Genomic DNA, 12398 nt, shown 5'->3' with positions numbered 1-12398 from the left:
TCGTGAGAAAATTATGCTATATTGTCCATAATAAGTGGGACTAATATCCAGAAAAATAAGGCCTGCAATACTGATAATATAAACTTCTTTACACCATCAATGTATATCTGTTACTCCCTATGTCCCAAAATAAGTGTCACACACAAATTATGTCCATTAAAAAAATCAATAAATATAATGTACAGTTTACTAAACTACCCTTATTTACTAAATGTTTCTTAAGGATTGAACACTATAAAGAAAGTAGAGTATAAGAGTATAGTTGGAAAAACGTATAAAATTATGTTTTAAATTTTTAATATGACACTTATTTTGGAACGGAAGAAAGTAATAATTTGAATAATCTGTCACTATCTACTTTGAAACTCACTGATTGTACAATGTAATTAATTAACTGTCACGTTTGCTGGCTCTACTTCTAGAGTAGTAACCAGCTAAATAAATTAAGCACCTTGTAGACATTCCTTTATGAAAAAGTTAATAAGAAAGGACAAGTTAAACATGTTCTATTATATGATTTCAATTAAACTCGTCATTTTTGACATGGAGTATAGATATACACGTGAAAAATTAATTAAATGTCAACAGATATTGAATTCTGAAAAATTAATTTCAAAAGTGAAATGAATTCAGCGTTAAGAACTTTAAAGAACTTTAAAGATAACGAACACATCAGGTTCGAAGACATGTTTAAAACAAGAACCTGAATACTAACACATCTATTGAATGGTTACATTAACCATAAGGAGGAAAATTTCTACACAGAATGAAATTCATCACACATCTGCAGGTTATGTATGTTGTCCCTAAACTACCTTTGGCACCTAGATTTACATGAGACGACGAATCAAATATTACATGTAAGGAGAAAAATGAACTAAAACATGATCTCCATTTAGGACCTTAGTCTATTCACTCAAGGATCAGCATGTCCAACAACTTCGTCATCACTATCACTCTGTCCACTGAAATCCTCTTCACTAATCTCATCGTCACTCTCATCTTTTGGTGTGCCAACAACATTCTCCTTCTTTGCGTACCGTTCACAATACTCTGCATCATGAAACAACGTGTAAGACGATCTACGGTCACTGACTTCACATTCTAAGATAAAAGCAGAGTTACAACATAGAATATCTTCCTAAATAATCACCTTTCACTTTTTGCTCATATTGATTCTTGTCTTTCATCATCAGTGAGGCTGCATCACCATTTAATGGATCCGAAGGATTCGGATATAGCAAAAGCTGTGGCAGGAAAACCTCAAATACATTTAAGAGATCTGCACATTGACATATGCTTGGTCAGATGTGGCAAAGCTCACAGTTTACGAACGTTTATGATGTTAGCAACATATTGGGCTGAACTCTTATAAAAAGTTTCTTGAAACGAAGATATATAGTGTTGGAACAAAATGGACTTGTATCATTCATCATGCTCAAATCAGAACCACGAATGACACTTCTAGTTATTTTCATCTAAATACTAGGTATATTAACATAATTGGAAAAGTGATTTGAGATTTTTAAGATTGGGAAATGCCTACACTAGTGCCACAGCATTGGAAAAAATGTCACGTATTAGTTCATTTCTATAGCCTATGCTTAAAGATCCTTGAGCAAGAAACTTCAGTCAGATGATAAAGTGAAATGCATACGTGTGAAACAAACTACACGGAAGTATGCCATATAACTTTTTTCACCCTAAAAAATCTTAATGCTTTGTTCACTTAGCAGTACACAATTACCAAACATAGGACTCCATGACTGATTGATGACATCCAAACATACAGAGCCAGACCTACAATAACAGATGAATCTCGTGAGCAATAGTGCATTAACATTTTCCTCAGATGCACTACAAAGACTTGTGTTGCAGAGGTTCAACACAGAGACAAAAAGACGAAAGGTGTCCGACATACATATAAACATCCGACATGTGACTAATATAGTAAAAGGTAATGGCTTAAAATACGGAAAGAATGTATATATAGCTTACAGCTCATCAACATTAGGGTGGAATATTTTGTTGAGAAATCCAATAGACGGAGACTTGTAAGGATAAGCATCGGGCAACTCTACCCTTATTTTCCAGATTCCACCTTCATAAAGGCCTGTAACAATTTAGATAGTTAGCAAAATATGGAAACAAAAGCATATCCACAACCAACTAAATGTATTAGTCTGCATTATCTAACCATGTTGCTCTGACCCTTCAAAATATCCTTCGCACCGTGTCGGAAGGACATGGTCAACTTACCTTGGCTGCTTTGACTACATCTATGACTAAGAGTTATAGACTGATTAGGTATTTGGGTTGATTTTTGGTTTATATCATATATATCTATAGTTATATAAAGTATGAGACCATTTTGCTAGAACAAAAGACTTGTGAGGATCAAGACTCTCACTCGCTCAAGACGTCGACCTTGGGGCCTAGTCGCTGGCTTGATGGACTCCTCCCCGCTGGCTGTATGGGCGGGTTGTTATAAATATAAGGTGTTTATATAAGGAATTAAATTTTATTTGTTTTAAGTCAATAATTTTTATTAATCGAAATATATACTTCTATATGTCATAACGTACATTTATTGTCCGAATCCAACCTCTAGATCAACACCCGAGTCTGAGCAACATAGTTATCTAAGAAAATAGCACCTCCAATAGCAATATCATATAATATGTAATGTGCTGCTCTATGGGAAAAGCAACAAGCGCAAGATTCTGGCGGAAAAGCTACTTCTGAGACTGAGAGCATAAAGGTCTTGATCGGTTATTCTTATGCTAAAATGTAGGATGATGAGTGTTAGAAATGACATTTTGAGATAACTAAGATACATATTTGAAACAATTAAAATTGTTGTATCACCGTATATAAAACTAATCCAATTAAAACTGCTCTCTTCAAAAACCAGCTTTAAGAACGAGAAAGCCAATCTAGGGGAAGATGATCCTTCAGCAAAGTCACAAAATCAATAGAAGACAAAGTGAAACAAGTATCTTCGTGACATTACTTTCTTTTGGGCCATGAAATTCCACGTTGAACTCCGTAATTCCATCGTTAATTGTCTCCACCGTATAATCACTCATCATCCTGTGAAATGAAAATGACATAAAGTAAATTCACGGTGGTAATCAAAAGCTGCCATAACTTTCATATGTACTAAAAAATGTTGGTTGGTTAGATAAGATGAAGAAACAGCCAAACTGTTTAGAATCTACAAAAAATATATCAATGACAGCAAGAAAATCTTATCTCGGTTGTTCTTACAATTTCATAACATCCATATCTCTTCTTTTGCTTGGGGAAGACATTTTCAACTAATTATTGATCCTGAGAATCTGCGGAATGAAGGCAAGGATTCAACATATAAGTTTGTAAGTTCAGTAAAGAAGATGTAAAAAGAGAAACCAAACAATGAAATCAGAAATTACGCAGCTGTTTTTGAAAGAGCATAAGAAGAAAATGGTCAACAACAAAGACCACATGCCTTAAACCCAAGTAAGTTGGGGTCAGCTACATGGATCTTCACCATCCATGTCGCTTCATTCCATCTTAATCCAATATTATAAGAATATTAGTTTCTCTACCACTAGAAATTATCTATGTTTGCTACTGGCAAATAAGATTCTGACAAGACCAAAAGACTATAAGCAGACATTGGACCTAAAATAAATGTACTAACACGTCTAAAACTTAATTCCAACTGGTATGTATCACCTACATAGATCCTTTTTTATCCTTGTGTCCTAATTATAGCTAGGTTTGCATGGATCCCAACAGATTTTAGGTCTTTCAAGACAACTTCCTTCAATGTGATTTTAGGTCTAACTTGTCCCCTTTTAACACCTTCAATTAAGTATCACAAGTTTCAAGATGGCTGATATAAAAGAACTAAGGGAAGATATCTAGGAAACATCGGCATCTAAAGGAGCAACTGAGTTTCAAACTCATCCCACCAGTGAGCTTTAATACTTGATAAGTTGATATCTCGTCTCCATTGAGTTGCACAACCCATCATTTTACTTATTACTATAAGTTAATGTATTGAAGCACACAGTAATGTACTTCAAACACGTTAAGAGCCAAGGATTGCACAACCCATCATTTTACTTATTACTATAAGTTAATGTATTGAAGCACACAGTAATGTACTTCAAACACTTTAAGAGCCAAGGATTCGTTCGAAGTAGTCTTTCACAAAGCAATAGCCTTGATATTGAGTTGTAGCTATTGGACGATCACTGATGTTCAGCAGAATTAGAATACAAGTTGGTATCACCATATCCAGCAGTTACATGTCCATGGTCAGGTGGTGTTAAGCAAACTAGAAAATGCTCTATGGACTACCAGCTTGCTCTGCAACTTGTCATTGCCTCTTCATCAATAACCTAGTTAAGGGCCGCAAATATGCGCGTGCATAATTCACAATCGTATTAATGGGGAAGTGTGGAGTTAATGATAAGCCTTTGAAATTCTCATCTGTTCGTGATACTGGAATAGCTATATGTAATAGAGTTATGGACAGGGCTTCACAATGAAGTTACACACTAAGTACCTTACTCTCACATAATTATTAGTGTATATTTCTATCACAATATCCATTTTGATGTGAAAATGGCAAGCCATAGCTAAGACAATATTAGAACGAAATCTTCACAGCCATAACGCAGTACGAAAAGTAAAATAAAGAAAGACCACAGAAAAGGATTTTTTAGAAGAGCCTAAACGTTTTCATTGCAAAATACTCACAAGCTTGCAGCCTGGTGGTCAATGAAGTGGGTTGAGAATCATTAGGTCTCACGTTCAAATCCAACGAACAACAACAACATACTCAGTGTAATCCCACCAATTGGGGTTTGGGGAGGATGGTGTGTACATAGTCTTACCCTTACCTTGTGAAGGTAGAGGTTGTTTCTACTTGGATTAAGTAAAACATATTAAAAATCATGTAAAGCAAATAAGGTAGCAGAGAAGTCATGCTGAAACAATTAAGAAGAGAGCAAGTAGCAATCAACAAATAATATGGTAACTGAAACAAAGGAAATAATAGGTAATACTAAAGTCAAAGAATAAGATAGTTAGAGAATAATAATAACAATAGCGGATAATACAATAACTACAACAAATAAGGAAACTAGAGAACGCTTGACTACTTGCTAACTTTCTACACTAATCTTCGACTTCCGTGTGTCATTTCATATCTAATCACTTTTCTCCAAGACTTTTGCAGTCTACCTATAGCCACTATAGCCAACCTCTCACATCATCAATGGAGCATATGTGCATCTTCTCTTCAGATGCCTGAACTATCTCAATCTTACCTCCCACATCTTACACATGTAGGTCACTCTCACCTTGTCCTGAATAGCTTCGTTCTTGATTCTCTCTCTCCCAATATCCTCATTTCCGCTACAAACATTTTCTGGACATGTGACGTTCTTATCGGCCAACACTCCTCCCCATAGCTAATCTGACCACCACTTTATTAACACTACCTTGGTGGACACAGTTCCTATGCTGGTGGGCGATAACAAGTACCCGCGGAATTAGTCGTGAATGCAAGCTTAGAAAAAAAAAAGAAAAAAAAAACTCACAAACTTGACTCCCTCAAAATACACAAATCCATTCCAAGAACCACTGCACATTACAATTGATTAAAAGTGAAAGAATCATAGCATTCAAAGATGTACTCTAGTCTTAGCAATGCACAATTAGATTAGATAAACCAAATTGAAAAAAAAAAAAAAACATCAAATAAAAAGTACCCCTCCACAATCAAATCCATTTCATTGCTTCAAAACACAACAAAAAAAAACAAGAAACAACTTACAAACATCAATATCAAGATAAAAATGAAATTAAACTAACCAGGAATATTATGCAAGATCTGAATGGAGAAAAAAAAAAAAGAGGACTATATATATATAAAAGGTAAAGGTGTCGACATGTTGGCCATTAGGCGGAGTTACAGAGCTGAAAAAGGGCACGTGCAATGTACAAAAAGAATGATACTAACAGGTACGTGGCTTACCCTTTCTTTTCTTTTTCCTTCTGAAAATTGAGAAAATTTTACTTCAATTCAATTGCTTCTCCATGGCTGTAGCTGAACCGAAAATATACTACCCGCATTTGCCTCCTCTCCGCAACCTCAAATCTCTACCCTCACCCCCAATCCATTATAGGTTTCGGATTTGAGTTGTAGAGACATAAAAATTAGTTTAGATGGTAGATTTTTGAAAAAATTTTGGTATGACGGTTTATTTTTTGCTTTTCAAAAGTTGATTTAATTAAATTGAATTAGATTAATTTAATATTTTAAAAATTTAAAAGTAATACGAAAAATATTAAATTGTATTTTTGCTTATGTTAACATGATAAATATATATTTTAAAATGTTTGATATAAAATTTATATAGTTTGAATCTATTAAAAAAAAATTAAAATGGAGGGAGTGATATTTAGCTGCCATTTAAGATGAAAATACCGTTAGAATAAAATTAATCCTACCTAGAGTAGAAAACAAATTCAACATATACCATACTGAAGTCTAAATGTAGATATGAAAATTTGTTAAAATTGTGATTTTTATGAACAATTTATGAAGTTTAAATTTATTATCTCATTTTCCATACTTGTGAAATTACGTTACGTTGGATATTATGTTGTAATAAGAGTTCTTTTTGAATGTGACCTTCAAGAAGTCGCACACAATTTAATCAATTTCAACTAACATCAAAATTAAAACCATGTAAATCAGACACAAAGCAGGAAAGTCATGTCCACCCCGTTAATTAAAAAAATACATAAAGATTAGCATTATTTTCACTCTGTTATTCATTTTCCTCTCCTTTTCTTTTCTGTGTGGTGGGGGATGGTTGGGGTGGCAATGACAGCCATGCAAAGAACTGCCTCATAGCAAGATATGGAATCCTTTTTCCCTGCAGAAATCAACTCGTGACAGGCGAATGAGGAAGTCCATAGACATCATTTGGCTGTCGGTCAACCAGCACGCTTGAAATTATCTCCATAGTAATATGCTGACCCGACCATCAGCGCGACTGTACCACCTTGAACAAGAACTCTAGCTCTCATTAGTTGCTGACCTAATTGAGAATTTCCCCGCTTGAAACTAATGAGTCCAGCAGTAAGCACTCCTGCAGTGAGAAATGCACCTGAAATTGCACAACGAGAATACTGAGATAAGAGTGTTCGGTCACTATTTAGCTAAAACATTGAACCAGTGGATGATCAACAAGGATTGGGAAGTCTCACAGGAAAGTAATGCAGCAGAAAATGTGTCACTTCTCAAGAATTCATAACGGAAGACCAAATGACCTCAACTTATAAGCAGAAACATATACTACCACTCCATATAAAACCATAATGAAGGAACAAGACATGCTGAGCAACATTCTCGGTTATTTCCCTGCTCACTATTAGTAAAGACGGCATCATAAACCAGTTTCACATCATATGTAACTCAAACTAATTACTCCCCCTTCGTTTCAATGTTTCAACGGACTAAAAAGGAAAGTAAGACAAACAAAATGAAACAGAGGCAGTACTAAATAATTTGAGCATTAGGGTGTTCTGTAGGTTCAATGTCTTCACAGCTTCTGTTTCTTTCAACATGAACCAGGGTAATTTACCCTCAATGGTTGGGATATACAGTTAATCAGACATGAATTTGCAAAGTTGCAGTACTGCTGTTTCCGGAATAAGAGAAGTTGGTTATCACACTTGAGCTCAACCCCAACCTATGAAGTTATATTATATAGCTGACATAATACTATTGGTCCACTTAACAAGGCTGAATTACCATCATTGACATAATTGCCTAGAGCAATCTGTCACATCCTGTACCTTGAACAAGTCCTATATAATGTTCAAAGCATGCCTAAAGCGTAAAACTTGGAAATTGAAAGCAAAATTAGCAAGGTGGGGAGCAAATGAAAGAGGAAACTAGAAAAAGAGTTACTGGTTCAACTGTAAGCTTAATGTATTGTGGTAGAGCCATGCTACAGCATTGCGTTGGGATGCTCTTGCAGGTGAGACTGCGGGCTTACCACATCGTAGCAGCTGAGCCACCTGCATCACGTGAACCTGAGTTTCAGTAGCCCATGGTTTCAAAAAGGGCGCCAGCGTGTTGTGGACAGAAACATTGTCGCTTAAGAGAGGCCGTAAGTAGCTCAGAGTCTGAAGTGCTCTTTTGCAGCAAGTAAGATGGATTACCTCATAGCTTAAACGAGGCAGAAACTAACCCAGGAATAGTAATAATCAGCACCAAAATAGTGAAGGTAATTTCAGATTTCGATAATGTTATAACCTATGGGTATTAGAGCTCGGTTCTTACTTCATCCCTGTCATTATGGGACAGAAAACCACTAAAGAAAACATTGAGAAAGATCACTGAAGGAATACAAGCCGGAGAACCTCCTACATTTCGACAAATTAGGTACTAATACTTAAGGGACATAAAATGTCTTAATATCCTCCTATTGATCATTTGGGACATGACTCAAAAATCCATTTCATTTACAGTGTGTCATTCAACATCTGGGAAAACAAAGGAAGCATAATATTTGGCAAAAATTTTCTATTTGAAAGAAGAAGAATTTTAGCCAAAAGGCAGTGGCATTTATTCAGCAAGTACTAGAGGCAATCCCTGGTAATTGTTCCCCTTTTGAAGTGTGATTAGTTTATCCCCTGACAGTAAAAATAGATCCCACGCAGCTTCAAACTCTAGAGGAGTGTGACTAGATGTGATTGAATTACTAAATTCTAGTCGTATTAAATATATGAAATCGAACGCATTAATGACATCTGATTGCTGTCCAGAATTGATAAGATCATTAAATCCACCATCATGTGGAATTACCTTTTCCTATCGAAACTAAAGCAAGGCCAAATTACAATATATGCAGTGTGTGATTGAACGAAGTGAAAGAAAAAATGAAAGGAGCAAAAAGAATTCTCATAAAATGAAAATACTATGATGTAAAATGCAAGAGCTTCAAGCTTGAACACAAATACGCAAGTTTCCATATTAATCAGCTTAGCACCCATTTTTTATAACTGTGGAACATCGATTAGTTCCACGGGATACGTATCACCTCCAACCAACATCAGACACAAGGTAAGCCTAGGACAAATGGGAAGAAATCACCTAGAATTTGGGATTTGAACCTGATACTTCACTGACCACTAGGCCACACCCTTGGATGCAACTTAGCACCCATTTACAGAATTGCTTCAAGCACATATTGTTGAGAGTTAGACTTGAATTTAATTCATATTACACGACTTCTAAACCAAGCTTGAGTTAGTTTTTCACTTTTATTTTACTTAGTATGGTGATAATGTGAAATGAGCTTAAATAAAGAACCGAGGACTCGTAAATGAGCTTAAATGGCTTGATTTGATCTGAAAATTTTGTAAATTTGGAGATTAATCAATAGCACAGGTCAATCCGCACATATGAATCAAATTCACCAAGGAAAAATTCCAGAAAACTAAAACCTTAAAAATTAACAATTGGATACTTATAAACACAACATCACAATGAAATAAACATTTAACGATTTCAGACGACCCAATTCTGCAAAAAAAAGAAGCATAAACAAAAAACAAAAAAAATTAAATTATGGTTTTTCGAAAATTTACCGATCGGAACAAGACGATTACGATGGCGCTTGTTATCCTGAAAAATTGAATCCAATTCTGAATCAGCCGATCCCATCTTTCTCTACCTCAATCCCCTAAGAATTAGATATTCAACGATTTGGGGATTTTTTTAATCCCTTTTTCGATGCCTAATATTCTCGATTTGGTTTTCGTTCTTCGTGTCTTCTCAAGTGTGTGTGTGTATGTTTCTTTGTCGAGTCTTTGAGGTCTGAGGCGTAACTACGTGTGCCGCTCTCCTCCCCACCCCCTTTCGAAAAAGAGCCCATTTGAACGACTTAATGGTCGAAAATAAGTGTGAGAATCGGTTCGATTTTATATATTATTGATTTAATTTATTATTTTTAATTTTTAAATAGATTAAATTAATAACTAAAGTAATAAGATATTTTTTATCAGTTTTTGGTTTATTGGTTATTGATCTTTTAACGGTTCAGTTTTTGATTAATCAATTAAAAAATACTTATAACACAAATATATGATTTCTTCAATAATTTAGCGCGATAGAACAATAATATAACTTTACATAATGTTCATAAAATAAAAATAATAGTAACTAATATGAAAAGAAGTATACAAGTGAATTAAATACTAAAGGGCAAAAATAGTAACTCATAATGTACTGATAATAATATTTAATATTTATATAGGGATAGTGTAATAAACTACTATAGTTTTTATCGATTTACCCAATAACCTAATATTAAAAACTAACATCAAACCGATAACTCAATAATTTTTTTATGAAATCATTAAAAACTCATTAACCTAATAACCCAATAGTAATAAATCAATAGCATTTTTTTCAGTTTGATTTATCGATCGGTTCGATTTTTGCACACCTCTAATTGAAAACACATTTTAAATAGGGATAAATACACAAAATAGACTCTTTAAACAAACTATTTCCCACCTCATACCCCACCTTTAAATATGAAATTTTTACATAAATAAACTCTTTTACACTAATAATTACACTTTTTAGGGTATTTTTTTTTATTACGGTCTATAGCATATTTATCTTAATTAATAACTAAAATCACTCAATTACCCCTCTCTCTCTGTATCTCTCCCTGTCTCTCTCTCTCTTCCTCTCCTTCTCCCACGCCCCCTTTCTACGTGGTGCTTCTTCATTTTTTCTCATCTATTTTTTCTCTTTCTCTTTCTACCTTTTTAAAATTAAAAATTAATTATCCTAATTTAAATAATACCTAAATATTTGAAATTCACATATAATACGTATAATATATTTGTATTAAATATATTTTAATTATATATTCATCATATTTATTGAAAGATGCCTATAATATGTATCATAAATTAATTTCAAAATGTATTATAATTATTGTTTATTTTTTTCTTATTAATGGTATTAAAATATATTATTGTATTATAAATATTTTAGTTATATATTAACTACGTGCATTTAAACATTCCAATAACATATTGAATTCAAAATCTATTATAATTATTTTTTATTTTTTTTCTTATCTTATTAATGGAATATGTTATTATATTAAAAATATTTTAGCTATATATTCACAACGTGCATTGAAACATCTTTATAATATGTATAATATATTGAATTCAAAATCTATTATCATTATTTTTTTATTTCCTTTATTGTGTTAAAATTGCATTATATTTGTCTTTTTTCTCTCTCTTTCTCTTTCCCTTTCTTTCTCCATCCTTTATTTCTCCTCTTTCTTTCTCTCTCTCTTTCTCACTCTTTTAAAAATAATAATTAATTAACTCAATACATTTCTAACAACGTGAATTAATTTAAATAGAACTGGAATGTTTGAAATTCACACATAATACTTATAACACATTTGTATTAAAAATATTCACCACACTTTAATTATAATATATTGAATTCAAAATCTATTTTAATTATTTTTTATCTTTTCTCTTATAAATGAAATATATTATTGTATTAAAAACATTTTAGTTATATATTCAGCATGTGCATTGAAACATGCATATAATATGTATAATATATTGAATTCAAAATGTATTACAATTCGAATTCAATATTATATATTGTTATGAATTCGATTGTTGTTATTTCAACAAATATAATATATTTTTAAAAACGTAAAATTAATTTGAACAATACTGGAATGTTTGAAATTCACACATAATACTTATAATACATTTGTATTAAAAATATTTTAGTTATATATTCATCATGTGCATTGAAACATGCCTATAATATGTATAATATATTGAATTAAAAAAATATTATAGTTATTTTAAATTTTTTTCTCTTATTAACAGTGCTAAAATATATTATTGTATTAAAAATATTTTAGTTATATATTCACCACGTACATTAAAATATGTTTATAATATAATACATTGAATTCAAAATCTATTATGATTATTTTTTATTTTTTTCTCTTATTAACGAAATATATTATTATATTAAAAATATTTTAATTATATATATTCACCGCGTGCATTGAAACATGCCTATAATATGTATAATATATTGAATTCAAAATGTATTACAATTATTTTTTATATTCATTTCCTTTATTGTGCTAGAAATATATTATATACGTATTTATATATAAAAAATAATCTACTTTTAAAAGTAATAAAATCATTATTTCCATAATATTTAATCCAAAATTAAGTTTAAATTAAGATAATTAATTATTACTTATTTTTAAAAAAGAGAGAAAGATAAAGATAAAGAGAGAGTGAAA

General features: G+C 32.3%; 2 protein-coding genes across 3 annotated transcripts; both read right to left on the bottom strand.

The window, feature by feature from the left end:
* Positions 1-628: 628 nt before the first annotated feature.
* On the bottom strand, positions 629-6264 carry LOC129902656 (ubiquitin-conjugating enzyme E2-23 kDa-like). Of its 2 annotated transcripts, none has more exons than XM_055978011.1 (7): positions 6035-6264; positions 3271-3341; positions 3014-3093; positions 1999-2113; positions 1748-1800; positions 1154-1282; positions 629-1053 (listed from the first exon to the last, which is right to left on the bottom strand). In XM_055978011.1, the coding sequence occupies exons 2-7, from the start codon at positions 3312-3314 to the stop codon at positions 917-919; spliced, it is 558 nt and encodes a 185-aa protein (XP_055833986.1). In that variant the 5' UTR covers positions 3315-3341; positions 6035-6264; the 3' UTR covers positions 629-916. The 2 variants fall into 2 exon arrangements, with proteins under 2 accessions (XP_055833986.1, XP_055833987.1); XM_055978012.1 differs by lacking the exon at positions 6035-6264 and adding an exon at positions 5872-5957.
* Positions 6265-6660: 396 nt separating this feature from the next.
* On the bottom strand, positions 6661-9956 carry LOC129902658 (RING-H2 finger protein ATL48-like). Its single transcript, XM_055978013.1, has 2 exons — positions 9667-9956; positions 6661-7175 (listed from the first exon to the last, which is right to left on the bottom strand). Exons 1-2 carry the CDS (start codon positions 9740-9742, stop codon positions 7003-7005), a joined length of 249 nt encoding a protein of 82 aa, XP_055833988.1. The 5' UTR covers positions 9743-9956; the 3' UTR covers positions 6661-7002.
* Positions 9957-12398: the final 2442 nt, after the last annotated feature.

Source organism: Solanum dulcamara, chromosome 9 (assembly GCF_947179165.1).
Source record: "Solanum dulcamara chromosome 9, daSolDulc1.2, whole genome shotgun sequence".
NCBI lineage: Eukaryota > Viridiplantae > Streptophyta > Magnoliopsida > Solanales > Solanaceae > Solanum > Solanum dulcamara.
Note: the sequence above shows the minus strand (reverse complement) of the source record. Positions and strands in the feature narration are given on the sequence as shown.

Bases quoted from the DNA above. Each gene is read 5' to 3' on its own strand.
- LOC129902656 (XM_055978011.1), bottom strand. From the start codon at position 3,314: ATGTCTTCCCCAAGCAAAAGAAGAGATATGGATGTTATGAAATT. The intron at 3,094-3,270 runs GTAAGAACAACC...TTCATTTCACAG, and splicing joins GATATGGATGTTATGAAATT to GATGATGAGTGATTATACGG. The intron at 1,054-1,153 runs GTGATTATTTAG...TTCATGATGCAG, and splicing joins ATATGAGCAAAAAGTGAAAG to AGTATTGTGAACGGTACGCA.
- LOC129902658 (XM_055978013.1), bottom strand. From the start codon at position 9,742: ATGGGATCGGCTGATTCAGAATTGGATTCAATTTTTCAGGATAACAAG. The intron at 7,176-9,666 runs GTAAATTTTCGA...GTGCAATTTCAG, and splicing joins TAATCGTCTTGTTCCGATCG to GTGCATTTCTCACTGCAGGA.